Source organism: Molossus molossus, unplaced genomic scaffold (genome assembly GCF_014108415.1).
Source record: "Molossus molossus isolate mMolMol1 unplaced genomic scaffold, mMolMol1.p scaffold_m16_p_7, whole genome shotgun sequence".
NCBI classification, from domain to species: domain Eukaryota; kingdom Metazoa; phylum Chordata; class Mammalia; order Chiroptera; family Molossidae; genus Molossus; species Molossus molossus.
The window spans coordinates 49,408,333-49,434,609 of record NW_023425401.1 but is presented as its reverse complement, the minus strand read 5'-3'; the positions used below and the strand labels follow the sequence as shown (position 1 = coordinate 49,434,609).

Genomic DNA, 26,277 nt, shown 5'->3' with positions numbered 1-26,277 from the left:
TTAAGTTGCTGGGTTCTTGGTTTCTCTCACTCTCTATAGTCACAAGCTTATAAGATAGGCATTACTGACCCTGTTATTTTCAAATGAGGAAACTGAGACTCCTTAGGTTTACTACAAAATGAGCTGGGACTCTAAATCACATCAATATGACCAGAGCTCACACTCTTAAACTCTGACCAGATGAAGGAAAATAAATAACAATTTCAAAATTTTACTTAAAGAATCGTCTCGCTACAAAAATAAGAAGAAACACTTGCCTTCTCTTATTTTTATATCACAAGTTCCCCCCAAATGTCCCCTAACCTAGAACTCCACTAACAATATTAGTACCATACTCCTACTGCATAATTTACAGCACAAAAATCATTGTTTCTATGAGAATATGGATTCTTATATCCAAAAAAAATAAACCATTAAATTGAAATAATAAGTCCCAGTCATAAACTAAGATATGACTAAAAGGAAAAAATATCTTTAAATTGAATAACCTACTGGAAAGAGTTGGTAGAGCTACATACAAACAAGCACAGAATTTTCAATCACTTCTTAAAATTATCTGTTCTATTTTGCATCTTCACTTCTCAAGACAAAATCAGATTATTAGTTATTAACGTGCAAATAGTTAGGCAATTTTTCCTTATCCTGCTATTTCTACCTAACCAAGTCTTTCTAAACTTCTTTCTCCATGAAATAGTCAAAATTCGTATTTGTTTGCCATATCATTATTGCAAAACTTTACAAATAAACTACAAATAATAATAATAGGATACTTACATACTATTTAAATCAGTCTAAGAAATATGATGGTTTGTCCCTAAAAGTGATTTTTTTCCCCCTTTATGTCCAATAATAGCAACCAAGTACTTTAGTGTTGCCACTGTGCATTATTCGTTAAGAAAAAATGCAAGGCAGGTTAAGAAATGTGGAGTTCTTGCTAGAGCTGTTTCTTTATACGTGTAAATGAAGAAAATGCATAATTATGCATTTTGAGATCTCTGGGAAGATCACTGATTGACTGTGGTGTTGACTCTTCCCACACCATGCAGCAAAGCCCACCAATCACCGGCCCGCAGAAAGCTCCGTGTCCACCGGCTCCTCAGGCAGCAGCTTTGGCAGTGGGTATAGCGTGGACAGTGAAGGAAGCAGCAGCACTGCAGGGGAGACTAATCTATTTCCTATTCCAAGGATGTAAGTGGTTCTTTTTTTTCTCACTACAAAGCTAACAGCATCATGAGTAAGCTTTTCTTAACATTTAACAGGAAATAACTAATTATCCAATTCTGAGTCATTGTCCCTGAAGCACTTCAACTGTTCATGCTTACAAAAAAAAAAATAGACTGTTCAGGAAAGACTGGATTAATTTAGTTAATTCTAAGGATGAATGCTGGTCACTACCAGCATTTCTTCTATAGTGCAATTTGTATCCAATAGAAAACCTGATTAGTCATGCCTGAATTGTGCTTTAATCACATACTGACCAAACAAAAACATTATTGGTGTTTGAGATAAACATAGGTTAATTTACTTTGAATCAGGAGAGATTAAACATATTTAAAGAACTCATATACCACACTCGAAATAGATAACTCATTGGGCTACTCATAGATTTTTTTCCAACTCTAAATCTCACTACAATTAAAATGAAATATTTTTGAAGTTTTTGCATATTTTCTAAAACAAATGTTAAGTAGTACATAGGTCCCTGAGTAGATACTCTTGGAATAAAGTTCATTTATAATATGTTAGGTCTCAAGAAAATCATATTCCAAATCAAATGTAAAATTAGATTGTTGTTTAGAATGTGTTAGAATGGGTTTAGTCATATAGGTGGCAAAATTCAGCTGCATCCAAGATAAATATGTAGGTTATGTCTGTTCTAATATAAAAATGGAAACATCCTGACCTTTCCTTCTCCTCCCCAGCACTAGTTTTCTGGGTTTTCAAAAAACACCACTGGTCCACGCAGCTCCGGAATCTAGGCCTGGGTGAATCCAGCCTGCCGCCTGGTTTTTGTAAGCTCTGTAAGCTAAAAATAGCTTTTGAATTTTTAAATGTTTGAAAAGGGGAAGGAAAAAAAAAGAGAAGAGAATAGCATTTTGTGACACACGAAAATCATATGAAATTAAAATGTCAGGTCCCATAAATTAAATTTTATTGGAACACAATCACACCCATTCCTTTCTGTGTTGCTAATGCTGCTTTGCATGCGGGGCAGTCTTGGGTAGTTGCCACAGAGATCATTAAAATCATTCACTGCCTGAGTCTTTACAGAAAGAATTTGCGAGGCCCCTGCTCTGGAGCCCTGTTAAAGGGTCTTTTTCATTTTCTCCAGTGTTGAGTGAGGCCTTCTTGGGAGTAGAACTTCTGTGTCTCTTTGTTTTAATGTCATAGTTTTTTATGTTATTCCTTTTGATCTCCAGAATACTTCTAAGATAATGGCTCAATTTATAAAAGCAAAATCATGAGGAAAATATATTTGCACAGTGAAAAATGTGTTTGTTTTGTGATTTTTTTAAGTTACAGTTTTCCTACTTAAAATAAGTCATTGTTGGATCACCTATCCATCTTTTTTTGTTTGTTTTTTAAGACGTAAGCTATGGACCAATACAGTTATTTGTATTTAACTGCTTCTTTCTCATTGAAAATTATTTCTTAAAAAAGATTGATCTCATTGGTACTCAGCCTCGGGTGATCCAGTTTGAAGAAAATTTTAGCTAATTTATTAAATTCCTCTCTGCAAGTTGCAAATATCACATGAATTTATAAAGGATTCCACCACACATCCCTTAACAACCTTTCAATGTATCCCTACCTTTCAAAATATTCTTTTCACTGATGATAAAGGTATAACTTTTGGATGGTAAACTATTTTATTTCCTCAATATCTGAATATCTGAATAGAAGTAGATTCTATATTCTACATACATTCAGAATCCAATTTTGCCCCCCTCCCCCATCTTCCTATTTCTCTTGTAAATCAAAGCCTTTCAAAACTGCCTAGAAGTCTATTATTTTGCCATCTGAGCACACAAAGAAGTTCTCTTTTCTAAAGCATTACAGATAATATTCATATACATACGCAAAAGCAGTATTTAGTAGTTCTTTTATGTGTCCCTCTGTGTCTAACACAATTATTGCTTGCGCTAACATAATTGCTCAGTAACTATTTGATAACTGATTAATAAATATAAATTATAAACAGTGTAGTCAGAATTCTGAGCTGAAGATTATTTATTGGGAAATCAGAAAAATTGCATCCTTCACAGGACTCACAGGTACGTTTCCTTTCTACTTCGTTTAGTTTCATAATGCTGCAAAATTTTTCTATATAATTGTAGAAGTGCACTAAGTACACATTTTGGCTAAGTACCTAATGTAGAAATCAGTTTTCATTAGAAGCAATGACTGCAGCTGACTCTCACCATTAAAATGAAATCTAGGGTCTGGCCGGTGTGGGTCAGTGGATTGAGAGTCCTCCCATGGACTGAGAGATCCTGGTTGGATTCCCGGTCAGGACACAGTCCTAGGTTGAGGGCTTGATCCCCAGTAGGAGGGGTGCAGGAGGCAGCCTATTGATGTTTATCTCTCACATAGATGTTTCTATCTCTCATTCTCTCTAAAAAATCAATAAAAAACGTATTTAAAACGGAATCTAGAAATCAAAATCAAATAAAAAGTATCAAAAATTATTTTATTACAATTACTAAAAATTATAATTATTCTGTTAAAGCTTGGCATAGTAGAAAATAGTAATTTTTTAGTACTTTCATCTGCTACCAAAACAATCCTCACTTTCAACTGAGTTGGCTCATTCTACTAGAATAGTGTACTGCTAAAGTTGAGATTACTACTGAATTTTGGGATTATTTGTTTTAGTTCTGTGAAAAACGCTATTGGTATTTTTATAAGGATTGCATTAAATCTGTAGATTGGGGTAATATGGCATAATTAGGTTCTTAAGATATAAATATGGTTACATTTTCAGTGGGTTCAGCAAACCAAATATTTTTATGAAAGTAAGAATTGTTAATAAATCCTTCTGTTAGAATCATTGTCTAAAAAATATAGTATCAAGACATTCTTTTGTTCAAGCACTCTTTGAACACTTAAGCACCTGTAGTCTGCGTTTTGGAAGACCTTATACATGTACTAAAAGGCAATTCTAAAACCTTTTGTATGCCCGTCACTTTCCTCTGACTCAAGAAGTAGAAATGGCCTACAGTCTTTTGGCTGCTACATTATCAATACCCTGAACCCACAATGCTCAAAGTATCATGAATTATTCCTTTGACCTTTCAAAAAAGTGAGTAGCAGACTCTGGCTGAATTCTAAGGCCATTACATGCATGCTTACCTATTAATACTTTATATTTATTGAATGTTATGATGTCTCAAGCACAGTGTTAAGCACTCTCTATATACATTTTTTCCATGTAGTTTTCTCATAACCAGAAGGTAGCTAATGTGACTATTCTTATGTTATGAAAGAAGAAACAGTCTTCACCACGTTCAGTGGGTTTGCCTTAGGTGGCATGTGGCAGAAACAGCGAGGCTGGAAGCAAAGACCAATCAGTCTGACTTCAGAAGCCAACACGCTCCACACAGCTGAAGACACAGGAAGGATCTGAGAGGAAGTCACCAAGTGAAATAAAAATCTGTATTATTATAACATTATTTATGTTATTTAATTCACAGTTCTCCTTCTCACAAAAAGGATCTATCCAACTCATCATAACAAAGTGTAAAGATGTAAAAACCCTTCCCCCTTTTGAGTTTAAAATGAAAAAATAACCATCTCCAAATTCTAAATTAAAATTTCAAAATTGTCTGCTGGTTGGATCTTTAATAATTAAGTAAAAAATATAAGACACTGAATTTGGACTACATAGGAATAATAAACAAGTTCCCATTTTATTTATTTATTTTTTAACTCATCTTTATTGTTGAATATATTACAGATGTTCCCTCTCCTTTTTTCCCCATTGACCCCGTCCACCCCAATCCAGCCACCCATCTTTCTTCCCCACACTATCGTTGGTGTCCATTGGTTATGCATATATGCATAGAAATTCTTTGGTTTATCTCATCCTTCCTTCCCCCCTTCCCTTCGAGGTTCTTCAGTCTAACAACCAATTTGTAACACTACATAGAGCAATGTATTGTGTTTATATTCACCATTCAAGTAATTTATTGCAGGTCTGAATATAGAATGTCATTCTATTTTTACAACTTGGCCCCCTCATTTGCATTTAGAAGATCATAATTGAAAATAGTATAATCTTCTATTTTCTTTATCCACAGAGGGAAGATGGGGCAGAATGGGCAGGATCCTGTGAAACAGCCAGGGGCAGGAGTGGGCCGAGCAGACTCCGAAGGTGAGTGAGCACGTGAGACACTGGGTTTGGCTTGAATCTGTAGGCTATAGAAGTGTTCTGATTTGTTTTGCTTCCAACTGAAGGTTATTTTCTAAGTACTAATGGCAGGAGCTCTTTACAATAAGTCATTAGTATCAATGTTATTATTAAATTACAACAACAATAGCCTCATTTAACAATCTTCCAATTTCCTCTTTCATATTTAACATTTAAATGTTTGGGGTACAAACCATTTAAGAGGAAGGAGAATGGGAATGAAGACAGGAAAGAGAGGAGATTTTCTCAGGAAAAACAAAATCTTCAAATTTTATAACTTTTTTTTGTTTAAAATACTATACAAATAAAAAATAAATCATGAAAGCTCATTTAAGTCAATAGAAATTTTTATATATGTAGGGTTAAGGAGAAACTAATGGTGTAAAAATTATTTTACCAGAAAAAAAAAAATGAATGAACTAGCTTCTAAAGTAAAAACCTAATTTGAAATTAAATTTGGTTGTGTTAAACAAATGGTAAGGCTATTACAAATGTAAAAACACACAAACAAACAAAAAACACCCTTAACTTTAGCAAACACATAACCAGTATCTGTAAGGTGCTCAGTGGCTGGCTTATTTCCATAATACGGTGTAAGATCTGGAAGCACTGTTATTCTGAATGAATTGTACCAACCTCTAAATAACTTTAGCAATCTGTATTATTTTACACTATTGTAAGTACTTCCCATGTATTATGTCATATATTTCTTAAAATTACCTATGTAGGTAAATAATACCATGTACTGGTTTTACATAAAAAGAAACTGAAGTAAATAGCACCCCAGATCAAAGCAAGTGACTTAAACCCAGGAAATTGATGCCAAATCACATGCTATTAAAAAGAATGATTAAAGGCACAGTATCACACAGACGCTCAATAGGGAAATAGGAAACCCAGACTTGGATTTCAAATCTGGTTCTGTTACCTAACTGGTGACCCGATCTCTCTATCTTCAGAAACCTCATCCAACATATGTGAAAAATGATGGGTCTAAATGATGCCTAAGGTGCTTAGTGGACTTAAGTAGATATCACATATTTTCTGGTTCTACTAAAAAAATATTTCTGGATTTATTCAAAGACTGTGCTTCCTTTGTCTGTTGCCATATTCCCCAGGGTTCCATCTTCAATTCACCGATCTGTTCACACCCACCCTCTCTGCATAAACTCATCAACGCTTGTTAATTAGTCCCAAATCTACCATCCAAACTCTGTGGAAAACACTCTGAGTATTTAAACTAGAGGAAGTGTATGCCTGGCAACGATCATAACTATTAGAAGAGACTGAGAAACCAAGCAGGAGGTAGCAAGGTAGCAGAAAGCAGCTGCTGTCCCTTTAGGCTGAAGACCAGGAATTGCTGAAACCAGGACCAATCTCTTGCTGGGAATGGAAAACAAGGAGGAAACACAGCAAATACTAGAAATATATCTTGAGACAGATAGGATGGGGAGTAATATCCCAGTTTCTCCCTTCCTCCCAATCTCCAGTCTCTGCCAGTACCTGATCAAATCCAGCTGGAAGCCAGCTGACAGGGCAACAGCCAAGGGAGCAGCTACTCTGGGGAGAGGGCAGGGAGGGACCCAGAATGCACCTGAGGGCACACAGGCTTAAGGTCAGCACAATATGTTGCCTGGAGATCCTATAGATACATCAAACTCCTTATGCCCTGAACTTCATTCACCTTCCCTGTTCTGCCTCCTTCTCCTCCTATGTGCTTCTACCACTCACAAAATCTATGCCTGCACCATAATTTTCATAGTTTATCATTGTTCTTTGAGTTAGATTAGCCCTATTCCTCTGCCTGTCTCCCCTTAAATCTGAACAACTCTCAGACCAGAGCTATGGTTTCCCAGCACCTAGCAGAAAGCCTTGCCTCTGGAGTTAACTTCGAGAATGTTCGGGGAGTGAATGAATAAGCAATATAATCAAATGTAAAAGTAATAGCCATTGATGGTCATGTGACTTTAGAATTCAGGTATAGAGAGAAACAATTCATGATCAGTTTTTCAAACTTTTAGGTATTAATTTCACATTTATTTTAAAGTTTATGAATAAACTTTTTTCTGTTGTCAGTTAACATAAATAGCCTGAGAAAACAAAAACAAACAAACAAAACAGAGTTATTCAATTTGTATTTAGACATGATATACTTTGTTGATTGGATTATTCCTCCTTTAAATTCTTTATCATGACACCAGAAAAACAGTGTCTCTTTGTGGATTAGTACAGTTTTCTTGAAATTGTAGATTTTGCAATGTCCCCTTTCACCTTGAATCTTTCATACGATTCATTTAAGAACTTTGTTTTATGAACACCTTGGTCTACCGTAAAGGCAATTGATCTACAAAGATATGCTCTAGGACAGCATACTGGAAGTCAAAAGTATATCATAGATTTAAAGTAATCACCTTTATGCAGTTTGTCTTCATAAATTTTTATTTTTGTTCTGGAATTATAGGGTACAGAATACAGAAAGTCATATTGTATGGGGTGGAAATTTTATGTTGAACATGTTAATAAAAAATTTTAAATGCTAAATAGCCATGTTCTTATTCTACTTATTGAGCAAGTCTACTTATTCCATGTTCTAATTTTTTAAATCTATTTCCACTTAGTCATTTTGTCTAATAATGTGTCATCTTCTCTATAACAGTGACTTGTATATTTTAATCCTAGTATGAGATTAATTTAGTAGGTCTGAATGTGAGACTAATCGAAGGTTCTGGGGCTCTGACCTAAGTTGTAGTGGAAAAATATTAATACTCTTGTGGACTATCTCTAGTAATGGAAGGTTGAACTTCCTCAATTTAAGCAAGTGCAAAATGTGAAGTGCAAATAACCTGTATGTTTAGCACATGATTGGTATCCTTTAAACTGTAGCTATTATTAAATTAGAGGCGAATTTAAGATAGAGCCTTTTGGATTCTATCTAGAGTGAACTTAATAAAATTTGGTAAGATTGTATGCACTTGTTAGGAAAGCTATACGAGACCACTTCTCTTAAAGATTTAGATTACGTCAATTAGACTTTCCAATTATTCCCCCAGTTTACATTAAAACCTCTAATACCCTCAAGATAGACAATATGGCCCTTTTTTCCATTTTTTTATTAGGTTTATTTAATAGCGTTTCTTTTCGCTAGTGGGCATTCATATATATAACATACAGTGACTGGCTTGACCCATTTATTCTCTTAAACCAGGTGTTCACAAGCATTCACATCTGGCATCAAAATCATAACTTTGTATGAGGCTTAATTTGCCTGGCTGCATTCATTTAAAAACAAATAACCCTAATAACTCATTTATTTTCTTAAGTATCTTTGGATACTTGAATTTAATCACTCAATTTCCATTTTCAATGGGCCAGAACAAATAAACCACTGCCATTACAGAAAAATGCTAAGCTCTACTCACAAATGTTTTCAAATAATTGAGTGTACGAAAAGCACATCACCAGTGCTGTTAACAGTAGTTAGGAAGCAGGGAGGGGCTAGGGCAGAGAATAAGATTTGACTCAATATCTTACTGGAAGTGTTTGTGGGATTTTTTGAAAAAAAAAAACATAACAATTTATGTTGAAATAATGGAAATCTATAATCACCAAAACAATCTCATTTAACTGGCATTTCAAGTCTATTTTACATAAATAGATATTTTATACATAGCTCTAACAGAGATTAATGAGTCCTTTTAAGGTGAAAGAACACATTTTTCAAAGTCCATGGAACCATTTCGACAGAAATGACTCCCTGCCTAAACCAATAAAAATCTAGTTCTCAGTATTGCCCTCTACCTTATCTTATTCTGATAAACACATGAAAAAGATTTATATATATATATATATATATATATATATATAATTTTTTTTTTTTCCTCCTCCAAGTATTTTCTCTTTTTATGTAGGAAAAAAGAAAGACATAAAGTAAGTAATGGACATGTTCACTGATCATTGATTTTTAGAGAGATGGGAAGGGAGAGAGAGAGAGAAAGAGAGAAAGGCATTTATCGGTTGCCCACCGCATGTTACCCAGTCAGGGTTGGGGAGCGAACCTGCAACCTAGGTATGTGCCCTGACCAGGAATCACACCTGTGACTTTGACCTTTCAGTGTATGGGACAACACTCCAACCACACTGTCCAGGGCCTTCACTCTTACTCTTGAACAAAAATTCATGTCACCTTCCAGATTCCCATTTCTCAGTCTCTAATTCTAATTAAACTAAGGAGCTTTCAAATCAAATATATATCTTTTTTTTGTCTTCTATATACCATTTCTAATTTTATTATTTTCTAATTCTATTAATTTTACTTGATATCAAGAATGATCTTTCAGGAAGTTAATATTTAAGTTAAAAATTATTTTTAAGTTAAAATTATTTTAAGTTAAATATTATTTTTAATATTTAAGTCAAAAATTATTTTTAAGATTTTAAAAAATTATTTTTAAAAAATTTTTAAGTTAAAAATTATTTTTATTGAAGCTGACAATAGATAAAATTTATTTATAACACTTATACTGTGTATGTGTTGTTAAAATTAATAAATGTGATATTATTTGACATGTATCTCAATTTTGAGGTCTGGGTATAATGAAAGACAATGTAGATAATGGATTATTTTGTCATTTGATTATTTTTCCTACACATATTGTACTTAAAAACTGACTGGTGTGGCTCAGTGGCTGAGCATCGACCCATGCACCAAGAGGTCCTTGGTTCGATTCCCGGTCAGGGCACATGGCCAGGTTGTGGGCCAGTCCCCAGTGTGGGTATGTTCTCTTTCATCGATGTTTCTCGCTCTCTCCCTCTTACTTCCTCTTTCTACCATCAATAAAGAAAAAAATTAAAGCTCAATAAAAACATATTTTTTTAAAAAACTGATCGATGCGCACATTACATTATAAAATTGAATATGTTTGCTTGTTTGTGAGTTTTTTGCCCTAATTTTACCAGTACATACAATGTTTTTATATCTCTACACTTGACATGCGCTACATATGAGTATGCCTGTTATGTACATGACGTGTTAAAAGTGTGACTGCTGGGGAGATCAACTCAATACACATGCTGATCTGAGGGAGCTTGTGATCGAGTATGGTCCCAGCCTGTAGTCAGCCAGTGAGCATGCCCACTCCACCCGTGATGCAGCCACAGAGCCTCTGCATTGGCTGCAGATGGTGCCATACCAGTTGTTAAATGTGCTATCACCTTTAACAACAATAACGTTATGAGGAGTTATAATAGAAATCTATAAGTGAGAGAACTAATTATCTGCTTTGGAATTTGGGGAAAGCATTGTTAAATCTGTTAAGAGTCATAGGCGTGGCTTTGTGGTAGAGGTTGCAGGTGGACAAGGTCTAAGCATGTCGCAGTGGGAGAGGCAAATTCCAGGCTGAGGGAACCATGGGAAGAAAAATACACATGGGTGAAAGTATTAGAAGTGTGTGAGGAACCGAAACTGGAGCAAAAGGGAGAGCAAAGACATAGAAATTTGTACAAAGTTAGGTTGGATATGGTAGTTCAGTGTTTCTGTGAACAATGGGAAGTTATTAAATGTCAATGAGGTTTTTAGACAGTATCAACATTTAAAATACTGAATCTTTCTGTGGAAGAACAAGATATATCTCTTTTTTCTGCATAACCAATGGACATAGACAATAGTGTTGGGAAAGGCAGGAGTGGGGGAAAAAAGATATCTCTTTTTAAAATTAAATCCTCTTTTAGGACTTTTGGGTGATTGAAGTATATATAGGAAATCTGAGTAGAAACAATCCATGTTATGCGGTTGGGCTATGAACTTAAGGTTCAGGATATGGATCTCAATTTGCATCGCGCTTCAGAGTCATCATGCAGTGGCAGGTGTGGAGCGCCCGACACGCCGGGAGCAGTGAGGAGCGCTTCCTCCTTTAAACTCCATCCACCAGTGGAAGAAAAGTCTCAGTAACAGCATGTAATAGGACTCTTTTCCTCGGAAAGTCACGTATAGGGAAATTGAAAGTCGGAGGATTTTAGTGCTATTGCGGTAAAGTCAAGACCGACCCGGTTGTCTGATACGAAAACCCACCCCCTCCAACAGCACACTTGCTGCCTGGCACTCCAGGGCCTGTGTCTGGCGCTGGAAATGACTGAGGTTGCCGAGAGGAATGGACAGGACACGGTGGTGGTTCGGTCCATGGGCGAGAGAAACAGAGGGTGTGAACAGAGGGTTAAATCCACTGTTTTTAAAATAGCAATTCAAATTTCTGACTTTTACTCCTGAGACTTAGAAACAAAAATTTGTGAAGTCAGAGTTATAAATAATTTTATTTATCATTTCTTCTTTAATTAGTTGCTTAGATGCTCTTTACCCACCTAGAGGATGTTAGTTACATAGTGCTTTCTATTTTCTTCTGGCTCTTTGTGGTGTGAAAAGTAATATTTAATTATTAAATCAATTTACTTTATTCCATGTGATAATAGTCAACCAAATTTTGTGGAAACAGCTGTTGAATATAGTTTTCTTTACTCACTAATATAAAATACCACATCAACATTTGCAAGCACATTTGTGTCTGGTAATGGGCTTTAGGGAATGTTTCACTGACAGATCTGTCTGTCTGTATCTGTCAGTGCCACACCCATTCAATTATTCTAATTTCACTGCCATTTTTTCTAAATTGGACTGTTTCACTCATTTATTTAAAAAATATTTTAAAGGAAATTTAAAACTTTTTTGAGAAGCAAAGGAAATTTCACATAAATAATTGTTAAAATTACATTAAAATAAATATCTTATGATGGAATTGACATCTTCACATATAGTATTTTCTTAGTTAAAGGATTTACATATTGTTAATCCTCATCTGAGGATATTCCTCCATTGATTTTTAGATAGAGGGAAAGGGAGGGAGGGAGGGAGGGAGAGAGAGGAGAGAGAAACATCCATGTGAGAGAGACACATCTATTGGTTGCCTCCCACATAACCCCAACCAGACTGGGGATGAACCTGCAACCCAGGTACCTGCCCTTGACTGGGAATTGAACCCAAGACCCTTCAGGCGCTCTAAACACTGAGCCAAACCGGCCAGAGCAGACATAGTATATTTTTAAATGCCATTTGGACATTCTAATATACATATATACACATTACATTAGGTCAGTCACTCAAATTCTCTAAGTCTCTAGTTCCTAATCTACAAAATTTAGAATTACAGTACCTACCTTATAAGTGTGTTGCAAGGATTGATGGGAATAATGATTGTGAGGTGCTTTGCACTGTGGCTGGCATGTAGTCAGTAAATGCTGGTTATCATCATCCTAATCATGGCCTATACATGTAAGTGATTACTCCTGACTAATTTTCCCAAGCTTGTTAAACTCATGTTCTCTAAAATGATTTCTTTTTCTGTCTTTGGCAGTCCACCAGAAAAGATGTTTTTAGCATTCTACATTTTCCAGTTTGTTTTGAACATATGATGCATAATTTATTACAGTATTTCAGACTAATCTTCTCTCCAAAGTAACTCTGATGTGACCCCTTGTGTAGTAGTGCCTCACCTCTGGAAAGATGACTCCCCTGGACCTTGTCATACTTCCCCAAATCGTCTGCATTAAAATTCAGTGCTATTGATTTCTCATCCTGGATTGTAACTGAATAACATGAATATAAAGAACCAAAGCAAAGAATAAAAATAATTGATAGATTTTTCTTAGCAATTTTATTAAGGGTTAAGAAAAATAAATGGTTGGGACATGGGAGAACTGATGTTTGTAAAACATGAAGTGTAAAATGGTTCAAACTTCTGATGCATGAAGAAATAAAACATTAGAGATAGTGATAAAACAGTTTTAATAAGTACGAGAAAAAAAAGTGGCATTATTTGAAATAAATAAATGATTATGAATTACCCTAAATGATTATGAATATCCCTTCTGTTAAAACTCCTTAATAATCGTTATTGCAGCTCAGTTCGTTCTTTATCTGCTGTACTCATTAAAGACATTCTGATAGGACCAATATTGTACAGAGAGAGCTTTTTCACTTGTAAGAAGCCTGACTTTGATGACAATAAAATACAAAAATCTCTGGTGGGGAAAAACAAAGAAATAGCACTATAGAATTCAAATTATCAAAGTTTTAACTTTTTTTTTCACTTTACTCAAAAATAAAAATAAATTTTATAAAAGAAAATGTTTCAGAATTTTGGATAATGGTGAAATTCTTTTAGAATAATTTACTTTTCTACCATTTAGATTGTAAGTTACTTTTTCTAATTGAAACACAGTAAAGTCTTGATTTTGCAGACCTCAACTTAACACACTTTGGATTAAATGGACAAATTTCTAGTCTATATGTCATATGTAAAAATGAGCACCCTGTTATTTTTAATACACTTTTAACCAATATTTGCTTAAAATTAAATTAATAGGTTACTTTTGTTATTAATTCACTGTTATTTTATTTTTTATTCTTTGTTAATTCTCACTTGAGGATATTTTTTTCAATTGACTTTTAGAGAGAATGGATAGGAGGGAGGAGGGAGAAAGAGAGAGAGAAACATCAATGTGAGAGAGACATCAGGTGGCTGCCTTCTGTACACCCCCTACTGGGGTCTGAGGCCGAAACACAGGCATGTGCCCTGACCAGGAATCAAACCAGCCACCTCTTGGTATGTGGGATGATGCTCAACCAACTAAGCCACACCAGCCAGGCTTCATTATTATTTATTTATTTATTTATTATTTTTAATCCTCACTTGAGGATATTTTTCTATTTATCTTCAGATAGAGTGAGAGGAAGAGACAGGGAGAGAAAGAGAGAAGGAGGTTGACATGAGAGGGACACATCAACTGGTTGCCTCCCACAGGATCCCGACCAGGGCCAGGGAGAACTGCAACCGAGGTGCATGCCCTTGACCAAAATCAAACCTGTGACTCATTGGTCCATGGGCCGAAGCTCTACCACTGAGCCAAAACAGCCAGGGCTCACTGTTATTTTTAACAGATTTTATCGAATAGGCCACATCTTAGAAAAAATACTGTAGTAATTTTGCCTACATAAATAAATATTACATACCTACTACTAGAGTCTACATAGTTATATCCAAGAGTCACCACTTGTAAACAATGTTCAACAAATGATTAGCATGTGATCACACCAGATTGCTCGTGGTACTAGGTTCTGTTGTCAAGTGATGTGACTTTGCGTAGCAGGTTTAACATGGGGGCCAGTGTTCCCACGTGTGCCGAGCCACACCCCAGCCACGTACATTTGTTTACTTGGTGTGACTGGAACGCTCACATTTACTAGACCTATTCAGTATAAACTTAAAATTACAGTAATACATATAGAAGACTCTTCTATGAGGTTAAACTTTTCATACATATTTTTAATTACACAAACATGTCTACGTAAGTAAAAACAGGTAAACTAATTTGTCAATTATCAATGTATGTACCTGGAAAATCTACTTTATTATTTAATTGCTTTAACGAGCATCCCCTCACCCAAATGAGTTCATTATATCGAGGTTTTACTGCATTCTTATTTGTTTTATCCAGAAAGTCATTTAAAAATTCATATAATGTTTATATAAAAATGTCTAAGTAAACAAAAAGAGTAAAAGTGACAAAAAAATACAGCACGTTTCACAAAACCCTTGTTCCACAAGTAACACTTCCCTGAAAGAACCAGTTTTACAGATGAGAAAGTAACACAAACATGAGAGAATATATTCTGAAGCAAGTGCACACTGCTTCTTTATTGTTTGACTGCTAGTCTCTGAAATAATGTATTCTACTATTTGCTTTTCAACTGTAAAAAATGTAGGAAAAAAAGCATTCACTTATTTAAATCTTTTATTTTAAAGAAGAATTGCTATCTAGTCAAGTCATCTTATACAATTCAGTATTTTCCAGAGATATGCAATTTTAGACAGTTATCATTCAAAGCAGATGCGTATTTGTCCACAAAACAGCACACCACTGTGATTTCTGTAATTTACATAGCCCTCTGAAGTCCTGTCCTTGGTGTTACTGAATACTAAGTAGCAGTCACAGGTCTTTACCTTACACATTTTATTATAAATTGTTGCTATCATATAAAATGAATGAATATATCGTCATGTTAAGTATGTATACATTTTCTTGGGGCACCCTGTATATATATGCATACACATGCACATATTCATTCTATTAAATATATATATTGATGACTCACCTTCTCAAAAAGGTTAACACATCCTCCCTAACAATAACCACAGCATCACACTGTCATTAATTTGCTAAGCCCTCTGCTGGCGTCTTTTAAAAATTTGGTGGCCCCAATTTTCACAATGCTGTAGAATAGATGTTATAATATTTGTGATATTCTTGGTGCCTAGCACAAAGACTTGCACCAAACACTATTCAAATATTTTTTGAATCAAGAAATGAAGATTAAGGAGACTAAAGAATAAATCAAGCCTAGTCATATAGTTGTGAAATTTAATATTTACACAAAAATATTGGGATAGAGTCTTAAAACTTAAGACTCTTTGACTATACCTGCCATACCCAAACATCTTGAAAAATTGTTAATCCTTGATATTAATCCTAAATGTGATGTGAAGCTTTTTAAGGTTACCACTCTGAACCTGAACCTGGAGAGATGATAATTGCTTCGGTTGAAAACTACATAGTCTACTTAAAATATATAATAACTCTTTTTTAAATTTTTATTAGTTGTGCTTCAACTTTTACAAAAGCCCGGCTGGACCTATAGAGGAATTTTAATGCTGATTCTGCAGCAGAAAGAACCAGTGCCCTGGGGCAGACAGATATGTTCATGAGCAACTGGGACAAGAGTTATTGCAGAGGTGACAATGTACTCTGCATGTTAGGCACTCTGTGAGGTTGGATGAAGAAAGCTTATCTGGCAGGGAACGCTTTTTTAGGTAGTTCTGAAAACAAAAGTAATAAGTAGTCTATCTGAAGGAAGGCTGGTGAGGATTACACTAAGGGAAGACTTCATGTTCAAAGCCTTAGGAACCTGAGAGGGTATCTATTATCAGTGAACTGTGACACTTCGGTGTGAGTGTAGCAGAGTTCTGTGGGGGAGGGAGACAGGGCTGGAAGGTCATCACGGCTGAGATAATTTATGAAATATCAGATACTGGCAGGAAGAATTTAGACTGTATGTTATAGATAAGCCATTGGCAGCTCTAGATGAATTTTAAGAAGGAAAAGTACACAATCAGAGTTGATGCTGTGAAGGATGAATTATATAGGAGGTGACCACTTTAGGATGCAATTCAATAGTCGGAGTAAGAAATGAGAAAGACTAGAATGCAGGCAGAGCAGTAGTGGGGGTAAGGATAGACAGCCCCAAGAGCTACCTGGGAAGACCAATGGGATGCCTTTGTTCTCAAAAAGATTTGGAATCAAAATGCAAATAAAACAGCTTTGGGCACTGGCATCATAGACATGAAATGATGCAATTATGGTTGCTTAGTAGTTAAACACGAGTATAATTTAAAAAGAAGAAACAACAAAAAAAGTTGTTAACAGAGGTCAATGTTAAAGCAATAAAATAAGGAAACGGGGGAAATAATAAAATTCAAACAAAATGCTTCCCAGAATTGTCAAGAAAGAAATTGTGCTTTGAAAGGCCACATGGTATGCTCCTTAGAGCAGTTTCAAGGTGAATTAAAAGAGTAAAATGAAATTTGAAATAAGGTGAATGCATTATTTTGCTTCAATGATATAGGTAGATATAGATATAGATGATGATATAGAGATAGAAATAGAGAAAGATAGAGATAGAGATAGAGAGAGAGAGAGAGAGAGAGAGAGAGAGAGAGATAGAGATAGAGATAGAGATAGAGATAGAGATAGAGATAGAGGTAGAGGTAGAGGTAGAGATAGAGATAGAGACAGATAGAGATATAGATCTGCTGGTTCAAATATGGAAAACTTAATGAATCTGATCCTTCCATATACTGAGTAATGTGTGAGTGTGTGTGTGCAGGGCACTTTGATTTGAGTGAAGGAAAAAAATCACTGGCAAACAAGTTCAGATGAAGAGGTTACAAAATAGTTATGGGGATATAAATTACAGCATAATATAGTCAATAATATTGTAATAACTATGTAAGGTGTGACTTGGGTACTGGAAATATTAGGGGCAACACTTTGTAAAATATATGATTGTCTAACCACTATGTTATACACCTGAAATTAATACAAGTTAGTATTGTAAACTGTAATTTAAAAAATTAAAACAAAAAACACACACACAAAAAACTTTCAGGCTGTATCATGAACCTGGTGTGTGTGTGTGGGGGTGTCAATATTTTTATTTTATACAGATATGGTATTGTACCAAGCGGTCCAATATTCAGAATGCTACATAGGTATAGAAAGCAGGTTTCATATAACTTACAATTCTATATTTGAAAACTCTTAAATGTTCTTACATATGTTTTAGAAAGTTCTCTGGGAACATTAACATGTTTATTTGAACCAGAAGAAATGAAATTTATCAAAATGCTTCATTTCTTAAAGTAACAGAGGTAACAGCTATCATTTTGCCCTCTTTAACTCTTTTTTCATTCACTAACATTTCATTGAACCAGAGAAACAGGGTTATTGGTTGAATGGTTTAAATCAGAAGTAGTTCTTAGTATGAAAGGATCTAAGCCCACTTCACATTCTGTGGTTCTGGGTTGAGTTGGTCAGGACCATGCTATGTTTGGCTTCTCACTGTTTTAATTGGTGGAAAAGGTAATTTAAAATGATTTCAGTTACTTCAAGAGGCCAGAAGAAGAGAAATAGTTTGTCAACAATTTATTTATGAGACAGATAGCTTTTACTTCAAGTGGTTTTTTGTTTTGTTTTGTTTTCTATAATCCTCACTTGAGGATATTTTTCCATTCATCTTCAGATAGAGTGGGAGGGTGGGGGGGTGGGAGAGGAAGAGAGACATCGATGTGAGAGACATGTTGATTGGCTGCCTCCCACAGGACCCTGACCAGGGCTGGGGACAAACCGCAACTGAGGTATGTGCCCTTTACCAGAATCGAACCCGCAACTGTTTTGTCCGCAGGCCAATGCTCTAACCATTGAACAAACCGGCCAGGGCCAAGTGGTTTTTACTTTTGATAGTCTGATAGTGTAAGTTCATTTCCTTTTATGCTGAATTGTCTAGGTCAAAATTTAGGTCAAGATATGCAATTTAGTTTGATTTTGAGACTACTGTGATATTTCCCAGCCAATTTACAGTTTGTTTTTTTATGATTAGACGTGAGGTTATCTGCATAATTTAATATTAGCTGTTGCTCATTGTTTTGTGGATGTTTTAGAGCTCTGGAATATGATCTGTTTTCAGAATGTGTTTTTCTGGTGACTTTAAGAATATGGATTAGCAGTCTCAGACAGAGATTTTTCTAGTGTTTGATTTGATATATTAAATTCTCATGTAACTAAATTTAACTAATCATTTCTTTCTCATATTTTTCCATAATAAAGTGATGATTAAATATATTAAAAACAAGATATTATAATAAAATGTTCCTGAAAGTAATTATATTACAAATTAAGAAATGAAATTTGATGAAATGGTATGATTGTGTTATTTTATACCCTGCTTTTAAAAATTATATCTTTATTAACTAAAGAGTGACTATTCTTCTTGTCAAATTATTATCTAGAATTCTATCTCTATTGAGTTGTTATCATGGCAGACATGCAACATGGAGGTTTGTTATGAAAATGCACAATATTGTGTTACTTAAAGAAATACAATTATTACTTTATTAAGAATAATTTCTTGCTAATTTCAGTATAATATGTTTAAGAAAATTTAAAACTTTAAATGCAAACTTATTGGTGGGGAAAATATATCAGAGTTTAATTTAGTTTAGTTTTTGTTTGGTTTGTTTTGCTGTAGGATGGAAGGGAATCCTATAGCTGTTAACCTGCAAACTCTTCCTCCTCCTCCTCTATTGTAGATCTTAGGCTTGGCTCTGTTAGGAACATCTCCTCGGTGCCCTATCGCTGCACCAACCACACTGAATAGTAATGATCTTTTTTTTAATCCTTTTTTACATTAATCTTCAGATAGAGCTGGAGGGAGAGAGAGAGGAAGAGAGAGAGAGAAAGAAACATTAATGTGAGAGAGACACATTGATTGGTTGCCTCCCGCACAACCCCAACGGGGGCAGGGGATGAACCGCAACCAAGGTACTACCCTTGGCTGAAATCGAATTCAGCCTCTTTGGTCCGCAGGCGACGCTCTTACTGCTGAGCCATACAGGCCAGGGCAGTAGTAATGATCTTTTAAAGGTCTACCTCCTTTCCCTGACAGTGAGCTTCAATGATCCAGACAGGGAGAGAGAGAGGGTTAGAGAGATAGATGAGATAATCTCTTAGTTTATATCGTTAAGTCTTTGTTTCTTCAAGGACAATAAAGAATATTTGTTGTTTTAAGCTAAAGACAAAATTAAAATATAAAATAATACTGACAAAACATAATTTGTTTAGATTTACAAAGCTATTAGGAAAGTGATGCCTTCTAGTACTGTGCAGTTGTAAAATGTTGGCGGAATGTATGTGTCCATTGCTAGAGGAACAGATCAATAAAACACATTATGTGCAGGTAAAGGAATACTCTGTAGCTGTCAGAAAAAAATGACCTAGATCTCCACATAAAAAATTAATAGATTGAAAAAAATTCAATACAAGAGATTTAAAGCATAATATTAGTTCAGTCCAAAATAAATACAAACAATGCTAGATATTTTTATGGCCACACCATTATGTAAACATTCATGTAAACAAATATATAGAAGTTAAATTGAAAGGATTATAGTGAATGCACAAGGCTGGGTGCCTGTGGCTGAAAGGGTAATCAGATGAAGTTAGTGGGATGAAATGAAAAAACATAAACAAAATTAAATACCAAACAAATAAGGATCCTCGCTGAGATGATGCTAATTGAGTGTTTGTATAGGATGCTGTGAACTGAGGAGTGTGGGCCACTCAGTGCTGAGCACCAGCAGCTTATTTATTTATTTATTTATTTATTTATTTATTTATTTATTTTTGAATCTTTATTGTTGAATGTATTACAGATGTTCCTCATTTTTCCCCCATTGACCCCCTCCTCCCCACTCCCGCCCCCGTCCCGCCTTTTCCCACACTATTGTCTGTGTCCATTGGTTATGCATATATGTTCTTTGGTTTATTTCTTCCCACCCCCCTCAACCCCTTTCCCTTTGAGGTTTGTCAGACTAGCAATGAATTTGTACTTCTTAATCCCTTCACCTTTTTCACCCATTCCCCCAACCACCCTCCCATCTGGCAACCAACAAAATGTTCTCTGTATCTATGAGAATGTTTCTGTTCTGCCTGTTCATTTTGTTTGTAGATTCCATTGTCGATAGCTATGTATTAATTGCCATTTTGTTTGTATTTTATCATTTTCTTCAAAAAGACCCTTCATCATTTCATATAATAACGGTTTGGTGGTGATGAACTCCTTTAACTTTTCCTTGTCTGGGAAACTCTTTATAGGGCCATCAATTCTAAATGACAGCTTTGCAGGATAAAGTAATCTTAGTTGTAGGTTGTTGCTTTTCATCACTCTGAATATTTCTTGCCACTCCCTTCTAGCCTGCAAAGTTTCTTTGGAGAAATCAGCTGACAGCTTTATGGGAACTCCCTTGTAGATAACTAACTGCTTTTCTCTTGCTGCTTTTAAGATTCTCTCTTTGTCTTGAAACTTTTGCATTTGGATGATGATGTGTCTTGGTGTGGGCCTCTGGGGTTCATCTTGTTTGGGAGTCTCTGTGCTTCCTGGACTTGTATGTCTGTTTCCTTCACCAAGTTAGGAAAGTTTTCTGCCATTATAGATTCAAACAGGTTTTCAATATCTTGTTCTCTCTCTTCTCCTTCTGGCAACCCCAAGATGTGAATGTGGGCACGCTTGAAATTGTCCCAGAGGCTCCTTACACTATCCTCATTTTTTTGCATTCTTTTTTCTTTTTCTAATTGGGCTGTTCTAACTGGGCGTTTTTTGCTTCCTTATATTCCAAATCAATGGTTTACTTCTTGGACTTATGTACTCTTCTATTGAATCTGTGTAAATTATTCTTTATTTCAGTTAGTGCCTCCTTCATTTCTGACTGTGCATCCATCATTTCTGACTGCTCCTTTTTTATGCTCTTGAGGCCCTCCCTAAGTTCACTGAGGTTCTCACTAAGTTCATTGAGCATCCTTATAAGCAGTATTTTGAACTCAGTATCGGTTAGGTTGCTTATCTCCATTTCGCTTAGTTCTTTTATTGGGGTTTTGTTCTGTTCTTTCATTTGGGACCTGTTTCTTTGTTTCCTCATTTTGGCTGCCTCCCTGTGTTTGTTTCTGTGTATTACTTAACAAGCGGTATGGGGCTAGCTGAGACCAGATGCTGCTTGTTTGAAAGAATTTAGGAAAACCTGAAGCAGGATCCAAGACAGGCCAATCCTATGGTTAAGCAACTGGCAACAGCTTGGGTGGGCCTGAAAGTTGGGTGGGGCGGGGCCTCAGGGAATCACCAGAGTGGGGCAAACAGTGTGAGCCGGGTTGCTGGAGTCCCAGATATGGCGCCTGTCTGCTGTCCCAGGGAAAGACTCAGCAAAGGAACAAAGGCCTCTGACAGCACGTTTCTCCCAGAGGAAGCCCCCTCTCCAGCCCTCGCTCCAGTGCCAAACAGCTCAGTTCTTCCCTGTATGTCTCTGGTGCCCCTTGAGCTGCCTCCCCTCCAAGCTCAGAGGGAGAGAGTCCGACCAGTCCGTGCGCGGGCCCTTTAGGGAGTGGCCTGGGGTTCCAGCCGCGTCAGCTTCCCTGAGCCTCAGTTCCTGCTGGTTTTTCCAGCCGGAAGTTATGGGGATTCTCTTCCTGGCACTGGAACCCTGAGTGGGGTGTCTGGTGTGGGACGGGGACCCCTCAGTCCTCAGGAAGGACCTTCCCAGCCCAGGTAGCCTCCTGATTTTTATCCGCCACACCTGGGTGTCGACCAGCCCGTCTGCCTCCGTCCCTCCTACCAGTCTGGATGTGGCTGCTGCTTTAATTCCGTAGTTGTAGGACTTCCGTTCAGCTTGATTTCAGGCGGTTTTGAATGATGGTTGTTCTGTAGTTTAGTTGTAACTTTGATGTGGTTGTGGGAGGACGCGATACCACACTTACCTACGCTGCCATCTTGACCGGAAGTCCACCCCGAGCCTTTTTTAAAAAAGAGTTGCAAATGATGTTGTTTGGGAAGACTTCTCTGAGTAGGTGACTGTTCTAAAAACACTGAAGCAGAGGAGGGAGAGGGCCATGTGGATACCTGGGGTAGATGCTCCTGGTAAAACAAAATGTTTCAAAAGAGAATCATGCTGCACACATCTAGAAGAAAAGGAGGCCAGTGTGGCAAGAAAGTGTGGAGGTGACGAGGTCCAAGTTGCAGCAGGAGCCTTGTGGAACACATAGGAACTTTGCCTTTTATTGCAAGCAGTGTGGCTCACTACTGGAGGGTTTTCAGTCAAGGAATGAAACAGTCTAACATAAGTTTAAAAGGTACATTTGACTACTTTTTGTTTAGAATATTCTGAAGGGAAGTGAGGTGGACGAAAGGACTGACAGGTGTTTGTTGCAGATCTCTAGGGAAGAGAGGATGATGTCTCAAACCAGGTTTAGGATCCATTGTAGTAAGAAGGGCTGAGATGATGCATGTTGCTTGGGGATTCATATATATGCAGCAATAGTATTATAATAGAAAGGGAATAATAATCCTCAAATTTGGGGTGTGCTAAAATCTCCACCAAAAAATTATTAGAAACAATAAACAAATCCAGTCAAGTTGCCGGATATGAAATCAATGCACAAAAATCCAATGCTTTTCTACACTAACAATGAAATTTCAGAAAAAGAGATGAAAAATATAATTCCTTTTGCAATTGCAACAAAAAGAATAAAATACTTAAGAATAAATTTAACAAAGGATGTAAGGGAGGGACCTAGATACTGAAAACTACAAAGAATTATTAAAAGAGATTGAAAAAGACACAGTGAAATGGAAAGATAGTCAGTGTTCATGGATTGGAAGAATCAACAGTTAAAAATGTCCATATTACCTAAAGCAATATACTGATTTAATACAATTTGCATCAAAATCTCAATAAAAAAAAAATAGAACAAAAAAATTATCAGATTTGTATGGAACCACAAAAGACCCCAAATAGCCAAAAAAATCCTGAGAAAATAGAACAAAGCCAGAGGTATCACACTACCTGACCTCAAATTATACTACACAGCAACAATAATCTAAACAGTATGGTATTGACAAAAAACAAAACAAAAACAAATACAGAACCAATGGAACAGAATTGAGAACTTGGAAATAAAACCACATGTGTATGCGTAGATAAAAGAACCGAAAGCCTCTTCAATAAATGGTGCTGGGAAAATTGGAAAGCCACATGTAAAGGAATGAAACTAGACTACATACATTTTGTCCCCATGGACAAAAATTAATTCAAAATGGATCAAAGACCTAAATATAAGATATGAAATAATAAATTCATAAAGAAAAAATAGGTGCTAAACTTATGGACCTTGATCTTAGAGAAGATTTTATTAATTTAACCCCAAAGGCAAGGGAAATAAAGACAAAAACAAATGAATGAAACTATATCAAAGTAAAAAACTTCTGTACAGCAAAAGAAACTGCCGACAAAACACAAAGGCAAGAAACAAAATGGGAGAAGATATTTCCAAACAACAGCTCTGACAAGGTATTTACATCCAAAATATATGAAGAACTCATACAATTTGCCTGGCTGGTGTAGCTCAGTGAATTGAGCATCGTCCCATGGACTGAGCAGTCCTGGTTCAATTCCCGGTCAGGGTACATTCCCGGGTTTCGCGCTCCATCCCCAGTGGGTGTTGTGCAGGAGGCAGCAGGTCAATGTTTCTCTCTCACATTGATGTTTCTCTCTCTCTCCCCCTTCCTCTATCTCCCCCTTCCTCTATCTTTAAAAAATCAATAAAATCCTACTTTAAAAAATCATACAATTAATGCAATATCCATATCATGTATCATAGAAATATACAATTGAAATCTTTATGATCCTCTTAACCAATGTCACCCCAATAAATTTAATTAAAAGAAATAAAATAAAATAAATAAGTTATTTTAAATGTAAAAAGTAATAAAAGAGCCCTGGCCAGTTTGCCTCAGCAGTTAGAGTGTTGGCCTGTGGACCAAAGAGTCACGGGTTAATTCCAGTCAAAGGCATGTACCTTGGTTGTGGTTCAGTCCCCGGCCCTGGTCGGGATCTTTTGGGAGGCATCCAGTCCATTTGTCTCTCTCACATTGATGTTTCTCTCTCTCTCTCTCTCCCACCCTCCCCCTCTATCTGAAGATAAATGGAAAAATATCCTTGGGTGAGGATTTAAAAATAAATAAATAGTAATAATAAAACAGCTTTCAATCCTCAAAAAAATGGATTTGTGGGAGAAGGATACAATGGACTTCATCTGAATTTATGTTTTATTTCTAAAGCTGGCCTGTTATTATGTGAATATTTGTTATACATTCTTTACGCTTCATTATGCCTACCTAAACTATTTTTAATAAGTTTAAAAATAATGTTGAATAATTCTACATTACATGCAGGGTGCTATTTTTTAACGTGATATTTGTCCAACTATATCAGTATAAGGCAATATCATTCCATGGTAAAAAGACAAAAAAAAATAATGCAAACTAACTTAAAAGCAAAGAATGTTTATTGGTTACTCTGACGGAGAAATTAAGGTAGAAAAAGTCCTCAGGAAATACCAGCCTCTGACCTGTGTTAGATTCTCAGCTCTTTTCTCAGTTTTCTCTGCAGCTGAGCCTTGTACCCAGGCTGTTCCATGAAGCTGGGGCCAGAGCTGCTGGATCCTCTGGGACACAGTTTTAACCTCTTGTCTCAAATGAAAAGAGAATCTGTTTCATAACATCCTAAGTAAAGGACTCCAATTTTTCCTTTGGGGGTCAGACGCCATCTCTGGAACAATCATTGTGGGAAAGAAAATATTACTATGGTGATTTCCAACCTAATTGACCCAAATAGATTTTGGGGCCAGACATACCCAAGGTAGTGGTGGAAGAAGACAGGGGATACTGAACAGATAAAATAAGACATTTGTTTCTCCTTTTTCCCCCATAGACACCCTCTTCCAATCCTGCCCCCCCCCCAGCATTATTGTCTATGTCCATTGTGTACGTGTATATGCATGTAAGGTCTTTGGTTTCAATCTTCCCTCTCCAGCCCCCTCCTCTGAGGTTTGTCAGTCTGTACCCTACTCCTTTCTATGTCTCTGGGTCTATTCTGTTTATCAGCTTGTTTTGTTTATTATATTCCACAAATAAGTGAGATCATGTGGTATTTGTCTTTCTCTGATTGGCTTATTTCACTTAGCATAATACTCTCCAGGTCCCTCCATGTCATCTCAAAAAATAAGAGATATTTATTTCTTACAGCTGTATAGTATTCCATTGTGTATATGTACCACAGCTTTTTATCCACTCATCTGTTATGGACACTTGGGTTGTTTCCAGGTCTTAGCAATTGTAGATAATGCTGCTCTGAATATAGGGGTGCGTATATTCTTTCTGATTGGTATTTCAGGCTTCTTAGGATATACTCCTAGAAGTGGGATCACTGAGTCAAATGGAAGTTCAATTTTTAATTTTTTTGAGGAAACACCATATTGTGTTCCATAGTGGCTGCACCAGTCTGCATTCCCACCAGCAGTGTACTAGAGTCCCCTTTTCTCCACACCCTGGCCAACACTTGTTGTTTGATGGTTTGTTGATGGTGGCCATTCTGACAGGTGTG

At 36.2% G+C, this 26,277-nt stretch overlaps 1 protein-coding gene across 1 annotated transcript in view; it reads left to right on the top strand.

The window, feature by feature from the left end:
• The window catches only part of PCLO (piccolo presynaptic cytomatrix protein), a 416,657-nt gene that overhangs the window by 366,269 nt on the left and 24,111 nt on the right, over positions 1-26,277 (top strand). Inside the window, exons 21-22 of the mRNA XM_036247507.1 lie at positions 1,047-1,188; positions 5,301-5,374. Coding sequence (XP_036103400.1) covers positions 1,047-1,188; positions 5,301-5,374 — 216 coding nt within the window. The remainder of the gene's footprint in view (positions 1-1,046; positions 1,189-5,300; positions 5,375-26,277) is intronic.